The sequence below is a fragment of the Oryctolagus cuniculus genome, chromosome 3 (genome assembly GCF_964237555.1).
Source record: "Oryctolagus cuniculus chromosome 3, mOryCun1.1, whole genome shotgun sequence".
Lineage (NCBI taxonomy): Eukaryota > Metazoa > Chordata > Mammalia > Lagomorpha > Leporidae > Oryctolagus > Oryctolagus cuniculus.
Window position 1 is genome coordinate 70,098,458 of NC_091434.1, and position 14,420 is coordinate 70,112,877.

At 37.4% G+C, this 14,420-nt stretch overlaps 1 protein-coding gene across 3 annotated transcripts in view; it reads left to right on the plus strand.

Moving 5' to 3' along the window:
• The window catches only part of TLK1 (tousled like kinase 1), a 151,846-nt gene that overhangs the window by 108,630 nt on the left and 28,796 nt on the right, over window positions 1-14,420 (plus strand). For all 3 annotated transcript variants that reach the window (XM_002712279.5, XM_070070706.1, XM_070070707.1), the window contains one exon: window positions 8,618-8,684. In XM_002712279.5, coding sequence (XP_002712325.1) covers window positions 8,618-8,684 — 67 coding nt within the window. The remainder of the gene's footprint in view (window positions 1-8,617; window positions 8,685-14,420) is intronic.

Genomic DNA, 14,420 nt, shown 5'->3' on the forward strand with positions numbered 1-14,420 from the left:
CATATTTTCCCTTTTCTTTGTTCTTGTTCCTTCACCTCTGATCTACATCTGGTAAGATCCTTCTGTTTAAGAATACCGTTTTGTGTGGGTCTTTTGGTAGTCTCTCAGTTTTTGTTTGAAAATAATTTTGCCTTCGTTCTTGAAATAGTTCACTGATTATAGGATTTTAGGTTGGTGGTCATTTGAAGGTATTATTTTACTGTTCTGTGACTTACATTATTGCTCTTAACAAGGTAGCTGCTGTTTTTAGAAAAAAAATCTTTTTTAAAAAAAACAATTATATTTGTAAAAGGTCACTGGGCTTGAAATGTTAAAAACAAAACTGATAGAAGACGGTGTAATAAACAGTTACAGATGACTGCAATAGTGAAATGATTATATTTTGGACAAGGCCTATGGGAACCAAAAGAAGTGGGTGAATCCCAAAAATAGCAGATCCACAGGGCATGGTGGCTTACGTAGGGAGTAGTGAAGAGCTGACTGGATGCCGGAGGTGATGGCAACATGCATTTACGATGATGAGCACTTTTTCTAGAGACTTTTCCACGTTGCTTGCATCCATTTAGATCTCTCTCTCCAATGTGGCTTTTCCTGATAAATGCCCAAGCTGACTGAAGATCTTCCTATGTTCCTTACATTCAATGGTTTTTCAGTAAAGAACTGACTGATGGCTAGTGTCTTTGCAATGTGCACAACATTTTAAAGGTTTCTTTCTAGTATAACATCTTTAATGACAATTGAAGTATATATTTGTTCTGAATGCCTTCCCACATTTAACACATACGTGGGGTTTTACTCCCACGTAAAGTCTCTGATGCTGAGCATGGATAGATGTGTTAGCAAAAGCCTTTCTACATCCAGCACACTTACTGGCTTTCTTTCTAGTTGAACTCTCTTAATGTTCTCCCACATTGTTTACACTCACAAGGGTTCCCTCTGGAATGAATTTTCTCATGATTGATAAGATATGCCCTCTGTCTGAAAGCTTTCCCACATTGCTTACATAGTTTCTCTCCAGTATGAATTCTCTGATAAGCAGCCAGCTGAGAACTGACTGTAAAGGCTTTTCCCGTTCCTTACATTCATAGGGTTTTTCATCAGTGTGAATTCTCAAATGAATAGCAAGGTTTATACTCTGCCTAAATGCCTTCCCACATACCTTACATCTCCAGCATGTACCCTTTGATGACCACTGAGTGACAGTGGCTAAAGGCTTTCCCACAAACATCGCATTCATTAAGTTTCTCTCCTGTGTGAATTCACTGATGTTGTGGTCAGGGAAAAACCACTGCAGGAAGATTGTCTTCGCACATTACATTTGAACACTTTCTCACAGTCAGTGCAATTGAAAGAGCTCTCTCCAGTATGGAGATGGTTGGCATGAGAGATAAAGAGCATGTTACACCTGAAGGATGTGGAGAGTGGTTTGCCAGTGTGACATCTCTGATGTTGAGCAAAAGATGAGCCCTGTCTAAAGGCATTTCCACAATCCTTACATTCATGGGATTTCTCTTCAGTATGAAACTTGTGATACTGTACCAGGTGTGCTGGTTGCTTGAAGGCCTTTACACATGCCTTACATGTAAACTGTTTCTCCCCAGTTTGTGTTCTATGATGTTGAGCAAAGTGGTGACTCTATTGAAGCATTTTCCATATACCTTACATCCGTATGATTTTTCACCAGTATGAATTCTCTGATGAACAGTGGTGGATGAACAGTGGGTGAGGGTTTTCTCAGTGCAATATGTAAGTTTCTTTCCTGAGTAGTCTTCCTTATATTTTAGTACCTTGAAGAAGTTTTTGGAGAAGCTTCTCTTAATTGACTTGTGATCATAAATACTCTTCTATATTGTCCAGGTGAACAGATTTGCACAAGCTGGTATATTTTTGAACTATTTCCCTCTTTATGAGTGATTGTTTTTTTGCCTGCTAAATGTCTCTTGACATCTGCCTCTCAAAAAGATCTTCACTTTCCAATTTTTTTCTACAGTAGGACACTCAAGTCCAAAGGTTGTAAATCTCTCCTTTAACACATTTTCGTTTGTGAACTGCTACAATGATAGTTCTTGTATCTCCTCTGTGATGGGCTTCTTGTCAACTTATTGTTTATCTTCCAAGGCTCATTCCCTTGCTCCAATAAAGAACTGGCTTAGAAGTGTGAAGTCACAGGGATACCAGATTCTTGTAGTTCACCAACAGCACACTGCTGTAAAAATGCCTCTGGGCAGTATTCTCCTATTCTCATTCTTCCTGGAAAAAGTCTGTTGCTGAATCCTGGAATATCAACACATTCTGGGGCATGGGTTTTTCTAGTTCAGTAGTCATTTTGCTTTCTTATAATTTCTCTCTTGGAAAATAATTGTATCCTGGGAATGCAAGGTAGCCTTGTTTGGAAGAAAACATCATTTGGAAAAAAATATCTTAAATGGAACATGAACAATATTTGAAGATTAAGTCATTGAGAGTATTTCAAAACAGTTAACCAGCGTCAGCCTACAGATTCATTAAGGCCAGCAAATTCTAAACAGGTTGAAAAGAACTATTTGAAAATTCAGAAAATCAAGGCAATGAGAAAAAATTCTCAGAAACAGCCAAAGGGAAAAAAGATCCATTGAAATAAAAGTTTAGAAAAAGATCTTCCAGGCAAGCACCAACCAAAAGGAAGTTGTATTAACTCAGATACAGTGAAAATTTAAGATGAAGAAAAAATTAGAAATAAAGTGATTGTTCCATTACTATAAAAAGTTGAAATAACCTGGAAGATGTATTCTAAGTAATTTTAAGTTTGCATACACATAATTATATGAGCTCAAGATAAATAAAAAGTTGACAATACTTTTAAAGACTAGGCAATCCTCAAATCATAATGGGACATTTAAACACAATTTGTCTTAGTAATAAAACTTGAAGATAAAAATAAAGCAGTACAAAACAGAACACATGGTATGGGATTAATGTGCTTGTGAAAAACTTCCCCCAACATCTGCAAGTTGTATGTTCTCTTTTTAAATAGGAATATCTATATGTATTTTAAAAATTTGGTCATACAGCAAAGTCTCAACAAATGTGAAAGGACAAAGTTTTTGAAAGAGTAGTGTTGTTTTTAAAATGTTTAATAGAACTTCTGAATGAAATGATTAGAATCATACAGAATGTATTCTGTGACTACAGTGAAATTAAACTATAAATCAGTTATGAAAAGGTAGTGGAAAAGTCTTCAGTGAAGTTCTGGAGGGAAATATACAGCCTTACTTACGTGTATAAGACAAGAGGAAAAGCTAAGTAGTAGAGTTAACCAAAGAAGGAAAAGGGAAAAGAGCAGAAATTAATGATATAGAAAACAAACATACAATATAGAGAGAATCACCCAATCCCCCCAAAAAGTGGTTTTTTTGTAAAAGAAGTGAAAAAAGTTCAATCAATTTGTAAGACTGATTTAAAAAAAAGAAACCATTGTTAGGATTGGAAAAAGCAATTGTTCCTACTGAGCTCATAGATATTTAAAAGAAAACAAAATATTATAAAAGTCTTAAATTGGACAATTTTGTGAAATTGGTGAAGTCCTAGAAAAACAAAATCCAAGTAGTTCTCTATTAGAGAAGTGGAATCTGTAAATCTGAAATCTGTAAATCTGAAAATCTTTGATCAAAGACAACTCCAGGTTCAGATGATTTGGTCTAAGAATTTTGCCATTTAAGCACGAAATAGTGCCAGTCTTTTATAGACTCCTGGAGAACCGGAAAGGCAGAAATACTTCTAGGTTATTTTATGAGGTCAACATAATGTTGCCAAAACTCAGCAGTGTACATGAAGAAAAATTACAGGTGAATCACTCCTAGAAATAAATGTCCAGATCTTAAAGTATTAACACAAATACAGTATGAAATACATAAGAATGATAATTTATTGGCCAGCGCCACGGCTCACTAGGCTAATCCTCCACCTGCGGCTCGGCACCCCGGGTTCTAGTCCTTGTCAGGGCGCCGGATTCTAGTCTTGGTTTCTCTTCCAGTCCAGCTCTCTGCTGTGGCCTGGGAAGGCAGTGGAGGATGGCCCAAGTGCTTGGGCCCTGCACCTGCATGGGAGACCAGGAGGAGGCACCTGGATCCTGGCTTCAGATCTGCGCAGCTCCAGCTGTAGCGGCTACTTGGGGGGTGAACCAATGGAAAAAAGGAAGACCTCTGTCTCTCTCTCACACTGTCTAACTTTGCCTGTCCAAAAAAAAAAAAAAAAAAAAAAGAATGATAATTTATCAAGACCAAGTTGGGTTTATTTTGAATATGCAAGATTGGTTTAACATTAGAAAAATTATTATGATTTTCTACTTAAAATTCGTATAATCATCTTAATAGATGCCAAATCTTTGATAAAAAACCTCAAATAAATTTCACCATTTATCTGTGATGAAAACTCAGGCAGTAGATATCTTCCTTAGTGTACAGAATGCATTCATTTCTATTTTTGCTTGAATATTTCTGTGCTGTACTCTTGTGTCACCATGTGCAGTGCTCTGCGCCTGTCCGTGCTGATTCTTCCTGACGTCCCCCTGCTGTTCTTTCTAATCAGGTTCAGATGTTAGCTCTTCTGTGCCTTTCCCCAGTTTCCTATAGGTGAAATGTATCTTTTTTTTGGGGTGGGGGGGGCTTTGTATACTCAGAGTTCTATTATTCAAGTTAGTTACCTGCTTTGAAGTCAGCTGATGAGCAGCCTTAATCCCATTTTAACCCTTTGCCTTGTAAAATACTATTCACAGCTTCCAAATAGGTTATTGGGATGTGGCATTTTGGGGAGATAGTTTTCTGCCTACCACAGTTGTTCCTTTGGGTGTATATCTAGGTGTGGTGCTTCAGATTCGTATGGTAATTTTGTGTTTAACTTGTTAGCTGTTTCATCACCATTTTCCATGCCAGCATCGTTTCACATTCCCACCAGCAATGTCCTGTTTCTCTACATCTTTGGCATTACTTTTTATTTTCCCTTTCTAAAAATCATTACCACTATAGCATGTACAAAGTATTGGCTTATTGTGATTCTAATTGCATTTCCCTGATGATATTAAACATTTTTTATTGTGATTGTTGATCTGGAAATCTTTTAGAGAGTTTGCTTTGCTCATTTTTAAATTCTGGACTATTTTGGCTTTTTGCTATCAAGTTGTAAGAGTTGGCATGTATTCTGGGTCCTAGTGTTTGTGATACATGATACGCAGATATTTTCTCCCATTTTGTAAGTTGTCTTTTACTTTCTTGATAATGTCCTTTGATGTACAAAAGTTTTTAGTTCTTAAGAAGTTCACTTGATCAGTTTTTGTTGCTATTGCTTGTGCTTTTGGTATGAAATCCAAGACTCCATTGCTGAATATGATCATTAAGAGTTACCCCCATAGTATCTTCTAATCATTTTATAATCTTAGTTCTCAGATTTAGGCACTGGTCCATTTTTGGGTAATTTTTGTGCATACAGTGAGGTAGTGATTCAACTTCATCCTTTTGCACATGGTTCTCAATTTGTCCCAGCACCATTGAAGAGACTGTTGTTTCCCCATTAAGTAGTCTTGATGCCTTGTCAAAATGCAATTAATTGGCACGCATTTTTGGATGTGTCTCCGGACTCTATTCCTTTGATATGGAAGTATATTCTGATAGTATTGCCACACTGTTTTGATTAGCATAGTGCAGTAAGTTTTGAAATTGGATGATGAGTCCTCTAACACTGTTTTCTACTTGAGACTCCTGTGCAGTTCCCTGTGGATTTGAGAATCAGCTTTTCTGTTACAGTAAAAAGGTACAAGTTTTAAGAATTTTGATAAGTTACAATGGATTTTTAGGTTGTTGTCCTTTTGACAGTATCAGATCTTTTAGTCCATGAACATAGGATGTCTTTCTATTTAATTAGGTCTTTTAAAATTTCTTTAGCAATGTTTTGTTGTTTTTCAAAACTACACTTTAAAAATAGGAAATTATACTGTTATGCAGGTAAATGAATTAATTAAAATTGCCATACCAGTGGCATGTAAGTAAATCCAGAAACTTATTTCTGTTTTCCACAGGTTTCCTTGATTACATTAGTTGAGATATTTTCAATTTTAGTTTCCAAACTTCATTTTCTTTTACTTTCACCACTCCCTCTGAAGCCTTTTTCCTTTCTCCCTCTCTTAACCCATCTGCATTTACACTGTAACATTTAATTCTCTAATTGTACTACAAGAAACTTCTGCCACCAACTATTGCTGTATTCATTATAATAAAATCTAGTAGCTGTGGTACACTAATATTTGGTAGAGAAATTTAATTTCAAATATTTATTTAACTCTTAAGATGTTTTTAGTGGAATACTAACTAAATTTCTTGTTTGTTTCCTTTGAATAAAGTGTTGTTGAGACCTGTACCAAGCATAAATAAATCGCACCTGAGTTAGGAGCTTAAGCCAGTAGCCCAGAACACAGAAGTAAACTAACATACGATTACTTGAATATGATAGATAAAATTCTTTCAAAATTGGGGTATGAAGGATTTGTTGTTCTTGTTATGGATTCATTTTTTTAAAGTATTTATTTGAAAGGCAGAGTTACAGAGAGCAAGCGAGCAAGGGAGAGAGAGAGATCTTCCAACCACTAGTTCAGACCCCAGATGTCCTCAACAGCCAAGGTTGAGCAAGGCCAGAGCCAGGAGTCTGTAACTCCATCCTGGTGTAGGGGCCCAAGCACATGGGCCATCTTCTGCTGCTTTCCCAGGTGCTTTTATTTGGAGCTGGATTAGAAGTGTAGCAGCCATGACACGAACAGGCACCCTTATGGGATGCTGACATCACAGGCAGTGGCTTAACCCGCTGCCACAACGCCAGCCCCAACTTTGTTTTTTCCTTTATCTTTAAAAAAAAAAAAAGATTTATTCATTTATTTGAAAGTCAGGGTTAGAGGGAGAGACAGAGAGAAAGTGAGATATTACGTCTTCTGGTTCACTCCGCAGATGACCACAATAGCTGTGGTTGGGCCAGGCCAAAGCCAGGAGCTTCTTCCAGGTCTCCCTTATGGGTGCAGAGGCCCAAGGACTTAGGCCATCCTCCACCTCTTTCCCAGGCCCTTAGCAGGGAGCTGGATCAGAAGTGGATCAGCTAGGACTTGACTCGGTGCCCATAGGCGATGCTGACGTTGCAGGTGGTAGCCTCACCACCTGTGCCGCAATGCTAGCCCCCAGAATCATTTTTTCTTAGGAAATGCTATACAGTGTATAAGTCTTGCTATAGTCATACATACATTAAGTCAATTCTCTTTGAAAGTTATATAAAAATATTTTTTTAATTTATTTTATTTTATTTTTTTTATTTTTTGACAGGCAGAGTGGACAGTGAGAGAGAGAGAGAGAGACAGAGAAAGGTCTTCCTTTGCCGTTGGTTCACCCTCCAATGGCCACCGCAGCCGGCACACCACGCTGATCCGAAGGCAGGAGCCAGGTACTTATCCTGGTCTCCCATGGGGTGCAGGGCCCAAGGACTTGGGCCATCCTCCACTGCACTCCTGGGCCACAGCAGAGCGCTGGCCTGGAAGAGGGGCAACCGGGACAGAATCCGGCGCCCCGACCGGGACTAGAACCCGGTGTGCTGGCGCCGCTAGGCGGAGGATTAGCCTAGTGAGCCGCGGTGCCGGCCTATATAAAAATATTTAAAACTAATAATAGAAATACAAGTTGAGCATCTCTTACCCAAAATGCTTAGAACCAAAAGTGCTTCAGATTTTGGATTGTGCAATATTTTCATATACATAGTGTGGTATCTTTTGGGATAGGACCCAAATCTAAACACAAAGTTTACTTAGATCTGTTTAACCAGCACCTGTTACACATAGCCAGCTGGTAATTTTATACAGTGTTTTTAGTGGGCCTGTGTTTTTTCTTGAATCTATCGCATGAGGTCTTCATGTGTGAAATGAAGACCACTTAGGGCAGTATGTCAACACTCCAAAAGTTTCAGACTTTGGAGCAAGCAAATGGGAACTCTTTGTCTGCCTCCTCACCCCTCTCCTGTTTCTCTGTGCCTCTTGGATAAAAATACAAATGAAAACCTGAATTTTCAGATTAGAGGTGCTCAACTGTGTAAGAATTTAAGTTCTCTCCCTCTTCCTTTTTTTAGAACCAGTGCCCAACTGGACTGATTCCCTGTTATCTTTTGGATGTTTCCATCAGTGTCACCTCTAGTCCAAATTACCATAACACAGCTATTCACTATCATATCACTTTTTATGTTGTCCCACCACTTGCTGTTATTCAGAATTATTTCTTCATCGAATGGTTTCTTTTCTACCTCCTTATCCCCACTGTAAAGTCCAACTGAAATGTAAGGAGGAATTGTCTTGTTTTTCCAGGGTATCCTTAGGAGCCAAGTCCTAGAATATTGCTTGATGTGTGGTACTCACTAAATATTTATATTAGTTCATTTTTCCTGCAAAGCTGTTAAATGTAGTCTGAAGATTATCATAAAGAACATTTGGCTTATATGTTTTGGGCTGGAAGTTGTCAGCATTTTAGTATTTACATTTGATTCATTTGACCATATTTTGCTAGTTGTTTAACATAGTAAGTATTGATCTCAATGTGTAGAATTAAAATTTCACTCTTGACAGGTTGACTTTGGCAGAATATCATGAACAGGAAGAAATTTTCAAACTTAGACTAGGACATCTCAAAAAGGTATGTGACACATATGATGTGGGTTTTTAGTTTGATTTGTTACCAGAGTTTGTGGAGAGTTATGTTGTTAGTCTCTTATTGAAGAAGTCAAACTTTGATAGAGAAAGGTCCCAAATTTAAAGCCTCAAACAAAAACAGATGCATTGAAGTTTCATTTTTATATTGAATATATTCAAATAGCAGTCCTTAACCATGTGGCAAATTAAAAATACTGAGATGTGACATAGGCTTATCTAGGAATGATCCCTAGCCAGATGTACAGGGTTCTTAGTATTCTAGGTAGTACCTGTTGGTAACAAATGCTTCATTTTGAAGATGAATTGTAAAATTATGTGCTATTTGTGTCAGGTTTCATAATAAATTGAAATAACAATTATAAACAAATAGTAAGCATTTCTTTGGCTTAACTTTTAATTTGTTGTATGCTTGGTTAAGTGTTTCAATTAAAATATGTACGTGGGAACATTTAAAAAACCAATTCAGTAATAATACAAAATGGCATAATTTATTGAAAGAAATGTTGCTGTGTGTCATTGTAGTACATTTTTATAATGTATAACTTTGTTCCTGTGTGTAAATGCTGAGATTGTAAATAATCCATTGTTTTTACAGGTCTTAATTTTAATTCAAACCATTTCAAAGAAGTAATAATAACAAAATAGAATTTTCCCTCAAAATAAAGCTCCTGGCAGATGTAAAACTCTTATTCTCTGACCACAGTGTTTTAGTCTGCTTTTGTCTTGTCAGGCTATTTAAGAAATTTTTTTATTAGATTGAATTATAGCTAAGATGAATTAGGGAGTTAATTGAGGACAGAGTCTGAAGTCCTTTCTCCAGGGCAGAGTGAGAAAGGACAGAGAGACCAGAGAGCTGCTGTCAGTTACACACTAGTTACTTGTTGAGAATTATCAGTATGCGGGGGACCCCTGCCAGGTAATAATACTAACAGAGAAAAGAAAAAAGTGATTAAATACATAAAATTTGATTAGTGTCCTTTGCTGTGCCATATGTATCTGTGTCACTGCTTAGAAAGCTCCAGCCTAGACTACTCAGATGGTGGATTTGAAGTAATTTAGTTTGACTTGTGTTTCAGCCCTTCTGTTCTGTCATTTTGAAATTGTTGAGTATTTTTTCTATTCTTTGAACAGCTTCAGTATTTCTTTAATACAGCGGGAGCTATAGAACTATAATAATTCTGTAATAATAATAGGACTATAAAGTAGTGTATACAAAGAGAATTTTTGGTATATAATGAGTCACAAGAATTTGTGTGCCCACCTAAGCTTTTTGGATAAAGAATCACAGGGATACATGCTTCATGGCCCAGATAAAGATTTAGCAGTGATTTCTAACCAGCTTCTGGTGTAAAGAGGATACTCCGTATATACTTAGTGACACTGATATCAACTGTACTTGGAATTTTAACTACAAGGTTATTTCCACATACAAAAGCAAATTTTAAATTACTCTGATGATGATATTTTACATGTATCACCTGTTCTATTAGACTTTTATAAAATCTGAAATTATAAAACAGTTAAATTAGGAATTGACTATGTGTATGTCAGAAATAATTTGAAAAGGCTTCAAAGGAGGGTTTGCTTTTGCTTTAGTAGATTTGTGGTTGATAAGTTTTAAAGCTTTCCAGGTACTTTGAAAATGTTTGGTTTCTATGAAAAACGCTTCTACTTTCTAAAGTGTGGTATATAGTTTCATGTTTAGGTATTATATCAACATTTGTAAACTTCTAGAATACTGCACCTTTTCTTCTAACTTCCATTTTATCCTCTTTCCCAGTGTTGGACTTCTATATTTTTCATACTTATTCATTCTTTCTAATAAGTGTCTCTCTTCCATAATCTTTTTTTTCCTTTTTTTTTCCCCCAGCTGTTACCAGGTTGACTAAGCAATCTTAGATTCTAGCTTTATCTTCTTGTTAACCAATTTACAATACATCTTTTCTTTGACCTCCATCATGGAATAATTGGGAGGAGTAAATGAACTAATAATGCTGAAAGATACTCCTAGGTCTTGAATACTCATATTTCCTTCTGAGAAACTATTTTGGTTGGAAAGAACGCATTATAAAGAAAGTTGCTCTCTGTACATACAGAGAGCAAAGTTGAGCAAGTCATGTCACCTAAAGCACAAATAACCAGCAGCTGCCTGCTTATAACTGGATTGTTTTTTGAGTTGTACAATTAAAAAATAAAAAGCAGGAAATTAGATGTATTAAAAAGAATTTATTTGGCGCTCTAAAACACAGTTGGAAAATGAGTCATCAAAAATAGGTTGTTCTATTTTCTGAAAAAGAGATTGGACAGATTGTTAACACCCAGGACAGGTTTGAATTGAGAAAAGATGTTACTTACCACTGCAGTCTTATCAACTTCCTATGCTCCTGGCTTGTTTAAAAGCTGACGTGAATTGTATCCCAACTTGTAAGTATATAGCTTCTACCACAGGCTGAATCCAGTCTGATCTGTGAATAGACGATGTCCATTGTGACCTGCATGGGAAATAGCCTGTGGTATGTACATCTGATTATCAGGGTTGAGGTTGGGAACGTGGCATACTCATGCGTTATTAGCAAGGATGACTTGCTTGCACGCTTTCCCCTTAATGAACTGTCCATGTTAAGCAGAATTATTATATTAAATTTGTTAACACTGAAAAATAAAAATTCCTTCATAAACCACATGGATATATGAGAATAGAAGGCCTATTTGCATTTTCTTGAAGTGGCTAATTATGACATGTATTTCATAATAACCTTAAGTGGGTAGGCCAGATAAAATATGAAAAAGCATATTTACCATTGAATAAAACTGTTCAGACCACTTCCTATGCTACTTTGTAAGTTTAGAAAGTTGTTAAAGTATAATAGAAAGAGGAATGAGACTCAACAGAAACCTCCAAAATTAAGTTCATGGCTAAAGCAAATAAGATATTTCTTGTCACCACCAAAAAATAAATGCAAACTTGGGGCTTTGTGCAGCATCATTTTTTCCCTATTATATCAAACAGTTCTTTTTATCTAATATTTATAGTTTTAACTTTTATCAGTTTATGCAATCATTACTAACTCATTCACTCCATGATTACATCCTGATACAGGCATGATTCAAACTCCCGTTTTAAGACAATTATATAATATTTTTTATATAGACTTTGAGGTTGTGACCAGTTTTGAGTGAACATTAATTTCAGCATTTTGAATGCCACCGTCTCCTGGCTGTGCTTTGTTTGAGGGAACGCAGCTAGTAAGGGACAAAGCCAGGGCTTGGCTTTTCCAACTGCTATTTATTGCCTACATCCATATGTGTTATTCCTAGAAATCTTTTGTTGTAGATGAATAGCAAGTTGATTCTTTGTAAGAATTAGCTCACTTGTAGCTTTACTGCATCTTTCTTAGAATAGTGGGAGTGTTTGCTTTTCCTTAAGTTTTTTCTTTTTTTGAAGCATGTTAATTTCATTTCATTCCACATAAGAGAACAGTTTTAAGTTAATTGTTTTGGATGTATACATTTTTTTCTTCCTCTCCTTGGGAATTATGTTAGTGACTGTTTTACCAGCTAGAATGTTTCTTTATTATTTGTTAGTATATTTCACTGTGCTGGTTCACTATCACATGCCTATGACAGCCAGGGCTAGGTGAGGTCAAAGCCAGGAGCCAAGAACTCAGTCCAGGTCTCTCATTTGGGTGGCAAGTTACCTGACTAATTGAGCCATCGCTGGCTACTTCCTAGGGTGTAGAGATGGACCAGGACTCAAAACCAGGCACTCCAATATGGGATTAACCACTGCACCAAATGCGGGCCCCTAATTTTCACTCTTTTTTTTAATTTTTTTTTATTTTTTTTTTATTTTTGATAGGCAGAGTGGACAGTGAGAGAGAGAGAGGCAGAGAGAAAGGTCTTTTTTCCATTGGTTCACCCCCACAATGGCCGCTGCGGCCGGCGCACTGCGGCCGGCGCACCGCGCTGATCTGAAGCCAGGAGCCAGATGCTTCTCCTGGTCTCCCATGCAGGTGCAGGGCCCAAGGACCTGGGCCATCTTCCACTGCCTTCCTGGACCACAGCAGAGAGCTGGACTGGAAAAGGAGCAACTGGGACAGAATCTGGTGCCTCAACCAGGACTAGAACCCGGGGTGCCGGTGCCGCAAGCGGAGGATTAGCCTATTGAGCCGCGGCGCCGGCCTCTTGTTTTTAAATATACTGGAGAAAACACTTTTTAAAAAAGTATAAATACTCTCAAGTAATTATTTTAATAAGTTTTGAAGATTTAAGATTTCACAGAATAGAATTAAATAGTAAAATATATGGAGACTGTATAAATTATTATGAAACTACTTCATAAAGAAATTGTAACCTTTTTGTTAGCAGTTAATTATGAGGTCTTCCCTGGTTATCACTTATTAAAAGTTTTTAATTACAAGGAGAATAATCTGCTATCTCAGAAGTTATTCCTATAAGGTAAAACTAATGATCTTATTTTATGTACCTGTGCACACCCATGTGGAGTCTGGGTTTAAGGAAACTAATAGATCCTTTGCCAGTTTGCTCTTATGTTTGGTCCTGTTTTAGTAACAGTCTTTGATACATTCTGATTGTAGAAAAAACAGTTTATCTTTGTAAAGGAGCTCTGCTGGGTGTTTTTACAGTCAGATCATTACTCTAGAGTTGAAAACTGGGTGTGTTTTCAAGGATCGTTAGTAAATGAACACACATAACTAAAATGAAAATGACTAAAAAATCACCTTCTTGTTAAAAGTTCTTTCTGTAGTCATTCTTTTTTTTTTTTTTTTTTTTTTTTTAAGATTGATTGATTTGTTTGAGAGGCAGAGTTACAGAGAGGCAGAGGGGGAGAGAGGTTTTCCATCCTGTGGTTCACTCCCCAAATGGCTGCAATGGCCAGAGCTGGGCCGACCCAAAGCCAGAAGCCTGATGCTTCTTCCAGGTCTCCCATGTGGGTTCAGGGTCCAGGGACTTGGGCCACTTCTGCTGCTTTCCCAGGTATACTATCAGGGAGCTGAAAGTAGAGCAGCCGGGACTCAAACTAGCACCCATATGGGATGCTGGCACTCAGTGGCTTTTCCTGCTATGCCACGGTGCTGGCCGCCTTTTTTTTTTTTTTTTTTTTATCAAAGGATACAATTTATGAACTGTAATACTTCAAGCTGATGAGAAAATATGAATTTTGAAAGATATACATAACCTGTATGTCTTGACACTGCTACTTAAGTTTGTAATAGGAACAGCATGTGAATATGTGTTGCTCTTATTTTCTAGTCTTTAAATTTCATCTTCTTGATTTGAAATGTTTGATTAGTTGGAAAGATGCATATAGGAAGTTTGATAGGCCGGCGCCACGGCTCACTAGGCTGTTCCTCCGCCTGTGGTGCCGGCACCCCGGATTCTAGTCCCAGCTGCTCCTCTTCCAGTCCAGCTCTCTGCTGTGGCCCAGGAAGGCAGTAGAGGATGGCCAAAGTCTTTGGGCCCTGCACCCACATGGGAGACCAGGAGGAAGCACCTGGCTCCTGGCTTTGGATCGGCGCAGCGCACCAGCTGTCGCAGCCATTTGGGGGGTGAACCAACGGAAGGAAGACCTTTCTCTGTCTCTCTCTCTCTAGAATAACAAAAAAAAGCAAGTTTGATAGCTCAGTATGGAATATTAAATTGTGAAGCAGGAATTGACTTTATTGTGTGTGTTTTGGTATGTGTATGTGAGAGTGTG